At 34.1% G+C, this 11,756-nt stretch overlaps 2 protein-coding genes across 2 annotated transcripts; one reads left to right on the top strand and one right to left on the bottom strand.

Annotated features, from left to right (window-relative positions):
* Positions 1–431: 431 nt before the first annotated feature.
* KNATM (KNOX meinox protein) lies at positions 432–1,846 on the bottom strand. Its single transcript, XM_048086605.2, has 4 exons — positions 1,402–1,846; positions 1,171–1,281; positions 941–1,067; positions 432–695 (listed from the first exon to the last, which is right to left on the bottom strand). Exons 1-4 carry the CDS (start codon positions 1,549–1,551, stop codon positions 661–663), a joined length of 423 nt encoding a protein of 140 aa, XP_047942562.1. The 5' UTR covers positions 1,552–1,846; the 3' UTR covers positions 432–660.
* A 3,801-nt stretch (positions 1,847–5,647) lies between these two features.
* LOC125186888 (potassium channel SKOR-like) lies at positions 5,648–8,742 on the top strand. The gene is made up of 11 exons (XM_048083372.2): positions 5,648–5,928; positions 5,987–6,275; positions 6,350–6,689; positions 6,769–7,064; positions 7,141–7,221; positions 7,294–7,392; positions 7,468–7,686; positions 7,761–7,949; positions 8,039–8,114; positions 8,194–8,488; positions 8,558–8,742. The coding sequence occupies exons 1-11, from the start codon at positions 5,717–5,719 to the stop codon at positions 8,667–8,669; spliced, it is 2,208 nt and encodes a 735-aa protein (XP_047939329.1). The 5' UTR covers positions 5,648–5,716; the 3' UTR covers positions 8,670–8,742.
* The last annotated feature ends 3,014 nt before the right edge of the window (positions 8,743–11,756 follow it).

Below are 11,756 nucleotides of genomic sequence, written 5' to 3'. Positions count from 1 at the left end.
ACTCTATATGATATACCAAAAAAATCACGTGTACACCATGATATTTCAACCATAGACAAAATCAGATCAATCTAATGTTTTATTTCAACCATTAGGATATGCACAATCATAATGAATTGGCGAACATACAAAACACTATTGTGATCCATACATTACAATATACTAGCACGGAATATCTTTATTAGCATTTATATGTTGCATTTATATTTATCTTTATTAGCATTTATATGTTGCATTTATATGTATCTTTATTAGCATTATGTTTTATATGTACGTATACCAATTTCCAGAACACATAAATGTTATCCAATTAATATTCGCTATAAATCCTATAATGGAAATTCTATTGAGATCATTCACGAAATTGTAGTGCACCCACTTGACAATATTATTTTATTAATTTAATAGTATTATTGTTAAAAATAATGTAATTTTGATTTTTCCGGACCGTGAAGCAAATTTAGGAAGGAAGAAATTTTACACAAACATACAATACAATAAACTAAACTAAAATAGTTATAGTTACAGGACATGTTTCGGTTCCACAAGTCAATCAATCCACCAAGACATAAAACTTCAACTCTGGATCCGAAACATAATCTATTTTTGTTTTTTGTCTGAATTTGATTGCAAACCTTTTAAAATACTACTACTATTATTCTACTCTTCGTCCGACCTTAGAATTTCGCTGCGCACTACACAAAAATAGATAAAAATGAGTTTAATCTCATAGCCTCAAATCAATAAGCTTTTGTCAGATCAAGATACTTCTAGCATGGACACATAAAAAACCAAAGAAAATAAACTAAAAAAGGTGCAAACTAAATGGAAGTATATGATACAAATCCTAAAACTAACCTGCACAAAGGCGATGTATGTATGTATGTATGCATGTATGAAAAGATAAAAATGAGTTTAAATTGGAATAAAATAATCTTACTGGAGGAAGGAGTGTCAAGTAGAAGGTCATCAAGTTGAGAATACATTATATTAATGAATTCCATAGATTCTTGCTGAGGTTCCTCCATTTCTTCTTTTAGCTTCTTTAGAGTCACACAATATGCTTCCTGCGCCACGTTTTTATTTTATAAAAATAATACTTACTATAATTCAAAACACGCTAGGGACAAAAGGATATACTACTATATAAATTCATGAAAATTGTGATACCATAAACTTGTCCAACTCTGATCGATCAGCTGTGAATAAGTTGGCATGCTGGTTTGGAAGTGCATCACTAGGATTATTTATTGCATTATTCTCCATTTTACCTAAACATAGCTGTAAAAAAATGAAAATCAAATCTAAATTTAGATATATCCATATATAGTAGGAAATTCTTGAAACAATTTTGGATAAGCAAAAACCCTTAATTAGAAGGAGGGAGAGAGAGAGAGAGACCTTCAAGCAGTTGAGGTGGGATTCAACCATGAGGCTAAACAAAGAGTGGCATGCAATTTCTCTCTTTAGCAAAGACAGATTCTCATCATCTCCATTTATAGTAATCTTTGAGTTCTGCACCCTTTCTTCACCACCTTGTTTTCTTTCCATTTATAACTTCCACAACTCCCAACTATGGAAACCTTTTACTTACCATACATATATATAGTCTATAGATGGATAGAATTGTTCATAAATATAATTACTATATAAATAAAAAGGTTGATTTGGTTTAATAAAAAGTTGATTTGGAAGGGAGTATTGAATGACTGATGAATGCATTGAGTTATTATATCAGTCAGAAGAAGACAGAGAGAGTGGAGTTGAGTGAGCTTTTTGCCTCACCATTAACACTATTGAAATTGAAAGATACATTTCATAGGTTTCTTGGAGACTTCAAAATCCCCATTTTCTTTCTCCCTCTCACTTCTTTTTTTTAACTGTTCTCTTTGGACTCTTCTCTTCTCTCTCTACTTTCATGGCCCCCCAAAAAAATTATTTCAGAATTGCTACTGTGCTTACACATGGGCATTTTCCTTATTTTAATTCATCATTTTAAATACTCCTACATTTGGTAAAATTATAGTATCAGTTGCCCCTTTGGAGTTATCCTCATTTAAGAGTGATATATGTGCATGTTGTTCCATTATTACTAAGTCAAATTTTCAATGATTCTAATCTTTTTAAATTTTAACCTGGTGTTTCAAGTGCAGCATTGTGGATGAGTAAATATATATTTCATTTATTGTTATTACAAAATCCACAAACTATTCGTCTAACCATCAGCTAAATGAATATCGATATAAAAAATTCATTGGTTAATTTGGTAAATTTCAGGAATAATTAACTATTTAATTTGTAGTATAGTGTATAGTTTTCATACTTTGAGTTATTTATCCAAGAATAAATGAAAAGATTTTAATGCATACAAATACAGGTGTATGTAAATAATGACAAAAGTATATCGTACCATAAGATTCCCCACAAAAAAAAACTTAGTTGAATGTGTCAACTTTCTGCAACTCATTTCATGAAATGTCATAGAGTATATATATTACAATGGAATACAATGATTATTTATGAGTGCAATTCTAAGGAAAAACTATAAAAACAATTTGCAACGTTGTGTTTAATATATGGTTAATTAATTACAAAATTAAACATGTTCTCAATTCCGGACAATGTAATAGTAACTCAACGAAGAAGACAGAAGTTGAATGGGATGCTTATATTTAAATATTTATTCTAAATAGTGATGTTATTTAGTAGCCAAATGCGTCGATCCTAAATCCTAATAAACTAAAATAAGTATTAATAGTCACATAGATTTTAGTTAATTATAACAAACTTTTTAAACGAAATAAAATTGTGTCACTGTCAGCCTGTTACCTTTATTCCTTTTTTTGAGGGAAGTGCATAGCTCTCTATCTTACTCATTTTCATATTAACCCTAAATTTACACTATAATTTATACTACAACTTGAAAAGATCTTCACTAAAAGTAGGCATCTTGCAATATGGAATACAGAATTTCAAGTTTTCAACAAATATGTATGTGGTAAAAATAAGATTATAATTAAACCTAATGACTGAAGATTAAGTCCACAGTGCTGTAGATCTGAGTGATCACAATTAACAGAAAACGTTCATAAATGAAGTAGCTAGTGTTTAAGATCGATGCATGTGCATTTTTCTAGTAGCTAGATAGTGTTATTAGACAAGAACCTAAATGAAGTAGTACTACTAATCAAAATGTTGATTGTGGATTTCCTGTGCAGACAAGTTGTTGTCCAAATGAAGCATTTCTCTTTCAGTGAAAGGTATCTGATTCTTTATCAGATTCTCCATAACCTTTCTTTCTTCTATATATGGCTTTTCTTGCTAGAACAACATTGATTTTGCATTTTGGAACAAGATACATTATTCTTAATGGAGTATCAACTTAAGCTAGTGTTAAACTTTGCACCACAACAAAACCATAAAATTAAATAAAAAAAAATAACCACCTGATTTTACATGGATAAACAACCGGCGCACGAAACAACGAAAATATGCACCAGATAATTATTAAAGAGAATTTACAAACCGGATAGTGAAACAACGATAATCACATAACCCTCATATTGGTAAGTAATAGATAACCTAATGGGCTCCAAGGCCCAACATGAAAATCCCAATAGTCCGGCCCATCAATATGAACTGCTCTTACATATCATGAGTGCTGACTTTAGCCACAAATTAATTTCACGAACAAAACGATAGTACTACCTGTGCTTGGTTCTCTCGTGAAACATTTAATTTTTAGTGGGGAACTATCACATATATAGGATAGTAATATACAAATGTAGAACCACAAACCTCCCAACCATAAAGCATAACCACCTCCGATATCGCCACATATTCTGCCTCTGTAGCTCTTGCACACTCTCACAGGAGCTGTCTGAATACTGTATAAGCGAATATAACAAGGAAAATCAGTAAACGGCCTTTATTCATGATAAATTAATGGACCCAATTCTGTGGGTAAGATACCCAAGTATATTAATTAGTGGTGTTCTATCATTATAAGACACAGTAATTAAAAAGCTCGAATATTAAACAATGGGCCAATGAATGTACGGTGAACTTGATCAAATCGCTGAAATATTGCAACTTTATTGACAAAGGAACCAAGCTGTTTACAAATCAACAAACAATTCTTATCCAGATTTATCTGAATATGATTCTCCTCCCATTAGATATATACTATAATTTAGTAATTAATTTTGGTGGTAACAATTAACAAATGGTAACTTTAGATTTTTCCTATCAGGGACTTCCGTCTAATTTATCATACTCAATTTTCTTTTATAAAACATGACTCATTGACTTGTATAAATTGAAAGTTAAAAGGTAAGTACTACATTGTAAACTTTAATGTTAAATTTGAATTCATAAATACTAATGAATTTAGATCAGTTATGTCTTCATTGTTGGGCAAAATGAGAAAAGAAAAAGTTGAGGGATTGACTTAAAATATGATTAATAATTTTCTAAACACCCGTAGTGATATTCTTTTCAAGTTTACAGACCTAAAACATTATTTTAGGGACCTAACTTTTAGTAATTATAGTATACTTTTATTGTCTTTTTCTTTAAGCTTATTTTATTGCAATATTACCAAGAGTAAAATGGTATTAATAGTATTGGTTTGTGACTACTATTTAAAGATAGAGTTGGCATTATTTTGTTTAACCCTATTATTAGTAAAATTCCAGACCGACTGTCGGCAAGAGCTTTCGACGCTTATGCCAATTTGATATCCTTGTTAAAAAAATAATTACTACATCAGTATTTTTTACTAACTTTTTAGTAGCATCAATTTAACTTTACTCTGTTACTTCAATTATTGAAAGAAAGTTGTTCTGTTGTTCATAGTAACTCCGTATCATATAATGTTAGAAATGAACATAATATCTCTATTTAGTAGTACTACTATTATATCAGACTGGCGAGAGTTAAAACGTAAAGTTCCCGGCAAAAATCTAATAATGAACAATTTTGTGACCGGGTGTTCTTTATGTTACCCGCACTTCAAAACCTATATGTTATGTCATGTTATGTTATGTTTATGAAAATTGTAACTGCTGCTTTTAAAGTACACTAGATTAAAAATTTACATTATACTGTAGTTCAATAACCTACAAACTTAATGAGGGTGGAGGGACAAATAAATTACACTTGAAATTTGAAGTATATTTTGTTTTAACTTTTAACCAATTGTTTATTATCATTTCAACAAATTTGTCCTTATAAAAATGAGAAGCAGCTTCCCGAATCTGGATAATCATGGTGCGTGTGTGCATTTGACTCATTTATAGTATGTATGTGTTTTTACGCATCTCTTGTGTGTGTTATGTGTAGTTTGTCAGAGTAGAAATGTGAAAATGAGAAACTCGTGACACCAAAAAATGCCTCTTTGGATCCTGTTTCAATTTTCTACACAATTCAGTAATGGTTACCATTTAATTTTATTTATACTCCTATTATTTAATAAATCAATATTAGGATTGATAAATCCCCATTTTTTTTTTACTTCAGGGATACCATGCACGTGAAGTAAAGAAGCAAACAAGTTACCCCCATCATGTCAACGCATCAGGAATGATCGAATTCGATAACAACTAATATATGTATATATATACTCCATATAACAACAAAAAATGAATTATGGTAGAAATGAATAAGTGAACACAACACAACCATATCTGCAAATTAAACAGTGTAGAAGAAGCAGATGGAAAGGAGTAGAAACAGAGCAAGAGAAGAAGACGATGACAACGACTCCGAAACTGATGAACAGCGCTACAGCATCGAAGATCTCGACGACTCCTCCAAATCGTGGAGAAACAAGCATCCTTTCAACCTTCTCAGAAACTACTCCTCACAAGCTTCCTTCAACTTCCGCCATTCTCAATCGCATGGATTCATCATCCGTCCCGATAACAGGTAGAGAGTTTATTCAATCGAAAAATGGATGAATTTATGAGTGTGATATTAATTGCAGGTGGTACGTTGCTTGGTCACATTTCATCCTGATATGGGCAATCTACTCCTCCTTCTTCACCCCGCTCGAATTCGCCTTCTTCCGAGGCCTGCCGGAGAATCTCTTCCTTCTCGACGTCGCCGGCCAGTTCACCTTCTTCCTCGACATCTGGATCTCCTTTTTCGTCGCCTACACCGATCCACACTCTTACTGCCTCGTCTACCACCGCCACCTCATCGCCCTCCGCTACCTCAAATCTCGATTTCTCATCGATCTTCTCGGATGCTTGCCCTGGGATGTTATCTACAGAGTAAAATCTCAATTAAACCTTTCCGATTGCGTAATTTCAATCAGATTACTTACATTATCACATGAATTGATCAGAGCTGTGGAAGAAAGGAGGTGGTGAGGTATATGCTGTGGATCCGGCTGAGCAGAGCAGTTAGGGTTACAGATTTCTTCGAGAAACTGGAGAAGGACACGCGCATCAACTACCTCTTCACACGAATCGTGAAGCTTTTCGTGGTTGAATTATACTGCACGCACACCGCCGCTTGCATATTCTACTATCTGGCGACGACTCTTCCTCCGTCGGAGGAAGGCCACACCTGGATCGGCAGCTTGCAGTTAGGCGACTACAGCTATGCAGACTTCCGCCACATTGATCTCTGGACTCGTTACATAACCGCCTTGTATTTTGCCGTCGTCACCATGGCTACCGTTGGTGACTACTTCTTCCCACTGCTTAAAACAATAATCGATTTGTGTGTACATTTTCTCGATTACTTTTATACCTGTGACAGGTTATGGTGAGATCCATGCTGTGAACACGAGGGAGATGATATTTGTGATGTTGTATGTGTCGCTCGACATGATCCTAGGGGCTTACTTGCTCGGAAACATGACAGCATTGATCGTGAAAGGGTCTAAAACAGAGAGGTTCAGAGATAAGATGGCAGAGCTTATAAAATATATGAACAGAAACAAGTTAGGTAAGAGCATAGGCAAGGAGATCAAGGGACATGTCCGGTTGCAGTACGAGAGCAGTTACAGCGACGCTTCTGCTCTTCAGGATCTCCCACTTGCTCTAAGAGCTAAGGTCAGGGACACTCCTTCTGACTATATCTATATATCAAATTCGAATTGTGGCCTCTCCATTGATAATTAGTTTGCAGATTTCGAACAAGCTGTATGAACCCAACATCAGACAAGTTCCTCTGTTTAATGGTTGCTCGGATGGATTCATCAAGAAAATAGTAAGACGTACATTAATTTTCTCGGGTTGAATGAAACTTGCATACACATTCATTGGTTGGCTTCATGTGTAGGCGATCAAAGTGCACGAAGAGTTCTTTCTTCCGGGAGAAGTGATAGTCGAAGAGGGAACCACCAGTGATCAGCTCTATTTCCTTTGTAATGGCAAACTGGTAAGTAGCAAATTAATGGTAAAGAAAAAGTATTACTCCCCATTTATTTACTGTAGGAGTTGGGGATTTTTGCAGGAACAAGTGAGAAATCAGGAAGAAGAAGGTTCTGTTCCGGCCACCATACCGGTTAACAGTTCAATAGGTGACATCTCTGTTGTGTGCAGCATCCCAGAGGCGAGGACTGTACGTGCATCAGAGCTGTCTAGGTTGCTGCGTGTGGACAAGCAATCTCTCATACAAGTCATCGAGATACACTTTGCCGATGGGCGTGTTATCATCGATAACTTGCTTCACGTGAGTTGGTGATGATGGTCTTGAATATATGAAGTGGCCTGCGTCTCATGACTTACTTGGTGTGTGATGTGCAGGGAAGAGAGCATCATCTCCGGAAGAAGATACTGGAATCTGCCATGGCCGTGCAGATTGAGAGATGTGAATCTGAGCTGGCCATGAGGTTGAACTGTGCAGCTAACGACGGTGATCTGCATCGTTTGCGCCATTTGGTTGAAGCCGGGGCAGATCCTAACAAAACAGACTATCATGGACAATCACCTTTGGTACTTAATCTGCATATCTCGATCCAACTACTTTTTCATGTACGTTGGATAGAATTTAAGTGAGATATGTTATGCATGGCTTGTTGCAGCATCGTGCTGCTGCCATGGGATACGAAGACATCGTTCAGTTCCTCATCCAGATTGACGCCAACATAAATCTCCGTGGTACGAAAAAAATAGTATAGTTAATCTACCATATATTTCCATAGACTCGACAGTCCTAAACATTTGTTGGGCGGCGTAGATAATTGTGGAAAGACCCCGTTGTTTGAGGCGATCAAGAACGGGCATGATGGTGTGGCGTCTCTGCTGGAAGAAGCGGGGGCTGCACTGGAGGTGGAGAGGCCTGGGATTTGTCTGTGCGAGGCTGTTGCTAGAAATGAGTTGGATTTTGTTACAAGGCTTTTGGGAAATGGAACAAATCCCAACTCCAAGAATTATAATCTTCAGACACCTCTGCACCTGGCTGCTGCAGAGGGCTTGTTTCAAGTCTCTGTTGTGCTCTTGCAAAATGGAGCCAGCGTCTTCGCAACAGACAGGTATATATGTACATCTCGTGTTTCATCTATGTATTGATCTATCTATATATATTTGTTGGTGGTGTGCAGATGGGGTAGAACTCCATTAGACGAGGCTCGAGTAGGAGGAGATCATAAACTAGTTCAATTGTTGGAAGATGCAAAACGTACTCAGATGACTGAATTTTCTCCTGCAATCTGATAATAAGATGTGGGAATGTGCCAAAATATGTGGATTTATACATAAATCATTTACTACACAACCTTTATCACAATTTCGAGAAATTATAGATGCAAATGACTCTCATCTTATACCAAAAATACGTATACAATGATTTATAAGTCATAGATTAAAATAAGAAATGGTATTATCGTGATATATCAGAATTTATCAGAATACTCGCTTCTGTAGTAGCAATAGATTAACTTGTGATGAATGCTTGTATTTCTTGCAATACAATGTACTTATAACAGTGTTGCTCATACACTAAAACCAACATGAGTCAATATCTATCAATATATAAAGTGAGAGTTTTGGAGAAATTTTTTTAATACCAGTTTTGCCCTTTTTGGCGGGAAAATGTGCATTACCACTGTTGCTTTTTGCGTTTTTTTTTTGCACCATTTTATGTTAATATTCTATATCATGTTTTATTTTTTGCACAATTTTCGGCCATTCTGGAAAAATGTGTAGAGGCAGCAGGCCTATATATGTTATCATGAAGGCCTATTTTTACTCTATTACAATATTTAAGAGTGCAATATATATTTATTCTAATCTGCCAAAGCATTCCATTATCCTTTAAGCCTCTTTGCAAGCCATCCTGAAAAATTAAATACACATCATTAGTAAATTTCTATTGTATTAAATATTGTTTACAAAATATAATTGACCTTCTAATTACCTACAACATGAAAAATCAAAGCAAACATTAATGACTTATAAAAATTTGTAACTAATAAGTACCTCAACTAAAAAGAAAGAATGTGTAGAATTTGTAATAAGCATATGATTAATATTTTTGTATTAATAATAGATGATAGAATGTGTAGAGTCATAGGATGAATGTGCAACCATAAAAAAGAAAGAATGACATACCTTTATTATTATAAAAAACTGAGTTCAGAATAAGTAGGCTTTGTAGCCTCTCATGCTCATGACACCTTTTTCTATCTATCCCATGCTTGCCATCTCATCTTCTTCTCTTCTCTATGTAATGATGGTAGTTTGAAAAGAGAGAACAGACTGTTAATCTTCTTTTTCTTCTTTTCTCTCCTTTTCCTAAAGTGTAGTATTGAATATCTATACTTCTTAACTACAAAGGTTGAAACCAACGGGAAAAGTGGAAAAGGGCCCATATCCATAATTGTGAACTACACAAATGGTCCCTGGACTATGGGTTTATCTCGCCTATAGTCCCTGGATTTTAAAAACATCGCCAGTAGTCCCTGGACTAAGGGTTTATCTCGAAATTGGTCCTTTTGGTTTTTTTTGGTACGAAAATACCATTTGATATTATTTTGGGGGGTTTGGACAATTTGGTCTTTTTACACTTTTAACATTTTAAATCTGATATTATTTTAGTTATGTACTAACTTTGATATTATTTCAAAATTATCATTCTTCTTCCATTTTGTTATCCTTCACTGAATTTTTTTTTTTAATTTCAATATTAGATTTAATTTTACAAAATTTTAAAATTTATTTTTTAAATATCAATAAATTTTTTTAATTATAAAAATTATTAAATAGCAAAAATTAATAGTTATAATCAATATTTGATAGTGTATAGTACTATGTAATCAATAAGGTATGACAACGCCTTAGTTTTAATCAATATTTAAATAGCTTTAATCATAAATAGATTATATAACACAATTTATTCTGAAATAAATATGCATCTAATGTAAGACTAATATAATTTTTGTTTATTAATTTGAAAACAATCAAAATTTACTAGAAAATTTCAACAAAAATACTCCTATATAAATTTTTAAGTAGGATCAAATTTTTAGTCAACTTCATAATATTTAATCACAAGCAATTATAACAACCGAACGGAGGCTAAATAGAATAACTCTTATTTTTCCATCATAATTAATATTATTTTTCTGTACTTCTTCAATTCAATTGAATATTATATTAAATAACAAAAATTAATAGTTTTAATCAATATTTATAGTGTCCATGAATTAATAGTTTTCATTAAAAAATTTATTGATATTTAAAAATCTAAATATTAAATTTAATTTTATAAAATTAAATCCAATATTGAAATAAAAAAAAATTCAGTGAAGGATAACAAAATGAAAGAAGAATGATAACTTTGAAATAATATCAAAGTTAGTACATAACTAAAATAATATCAGATTTAAAATGTTAAAAGTGTAAAAAGACCAAATTGCCCAAACCCCCCAAAATAATATCAAAGGGTATTTTCGTACCAAAAAAAGCCAAAAGGACCAATTTCGAGATAAACCCTTAATCCAGGGACTACTGGCGATATTTTTAAAGTCCAGGGACTATGGGCGAGATAAACCCATAGTCCAGGGACCATTTTTGTAGTTCACTCTACTTATATCCATATTCAAATGCCCCCCTATACTACATCTATCTCCTCCACCAATACTAATACTAATTATACAAATATAAAACTATTGATGAAAAAAAAACAGTGGCTAAATTAATGGTCCAATCAAATGCATTGCAGAGACTTCCCAAACAAGTTTTGAAACACTGATAAATAGGTGTGCAATCAATTGAGACTGCATTTATTCATTTATTTATGTGAACTAATGTAAACTAATTTTTTTGATGCAGTGCCTATCTCGGAATGATTCAGCCCAGAATCCGACGATCACTCCGGCGACAGACAAAGGTAGTATCTTTATATCTACCCGTTTCTGAAAATTTGAAGACCAAAATATTTAGTTTATTTTACAAATTCTGTAAAACATGAATAGAATTAAGAGAGAGATTTCTCACCGTGAACAAGGGTAACGCCGGCATGAAGGAACAGAGAGTGACGGTGCAGTGGCTGTCGGGGCCGCGGCGGCAATAACTAGGATGGGGCGTGAAACCGAGAGAGATATGACACAATGGCGAGAAGAAGAAAAGTAGACGAAGGAGAAAAAAAAAGTAGCGGAAACGGTAGGCGGTTGACCGAGAGAATTGCCGGAGGTGGCGGCTGGCCGAGGTTGGTGAGATAGGTGAAGCAAGCAAGCGTGAGGTACGACGGATGAACCGGCGATGCAGGGCGGAAGGAGCGGTGATAGTAGCAGATTTAAT

Source organism: Salvia hispanica, chromosome 5 (genome assembly GCF_029641045.1).
Source record: "Salvia hispanica isolate PSC_SH4W2 chromosome 5, Shi_PSC_v1, whole genome shotgun sequence".
Classification (NCBI taxonomy): Eukaryota; Viridiplantae; Streptophyta; class Magnoliopsida; order Lamiales; family Lamiaceae; genus Salvia; species Salvia hispanica.
This window is presented reverse-complemented; position numbering and strand designations above follow the sequence as displayed.

Coding starts and splice junctions, on each gene's coding strand:
- KNATM (XM_048086605.2), bottom strand. CDS start 1,551: ATGGAAAGAAAACAAGGTGGTGAAGAAAGGGTGCAGAACTCAAAGATT. Junction 1,282..1,401: donor CCCACCTCAACTGCTTGAAG/GTCTCTCTCTCT, acceptor ATTTTTTTACAG/CTATGTTTAGGTAAAATGGA. Junction 1,068..1,170: donor CAGAGTTGGACAAGTTTATG/GTATCACAATTT, acceptor AACGTGGCGCAG/GAAGCATATTGTGTGACTCT.
- LOC125186888 (XM_048083372.2), top strand. CDS start 5,717: ATGGAAAGGAGTAGAAACAGAGCAAGAGAAGAAGACGATGACAACGAC. Junction 7,222..7,293: donor ATGGATTCATCAAGAAAATA/GTAAGACGTACA, acceptor CTTCATGTGTAG/GCGATCAAAGTGCACGAAGA. Junction 7,687..7,760: donor TCATCGATAACTTGCTTCAC/GTGAGTTGGTGA, acceptor TGTGATGTGCAG/GGAAGAGAGCATCATCTCCG.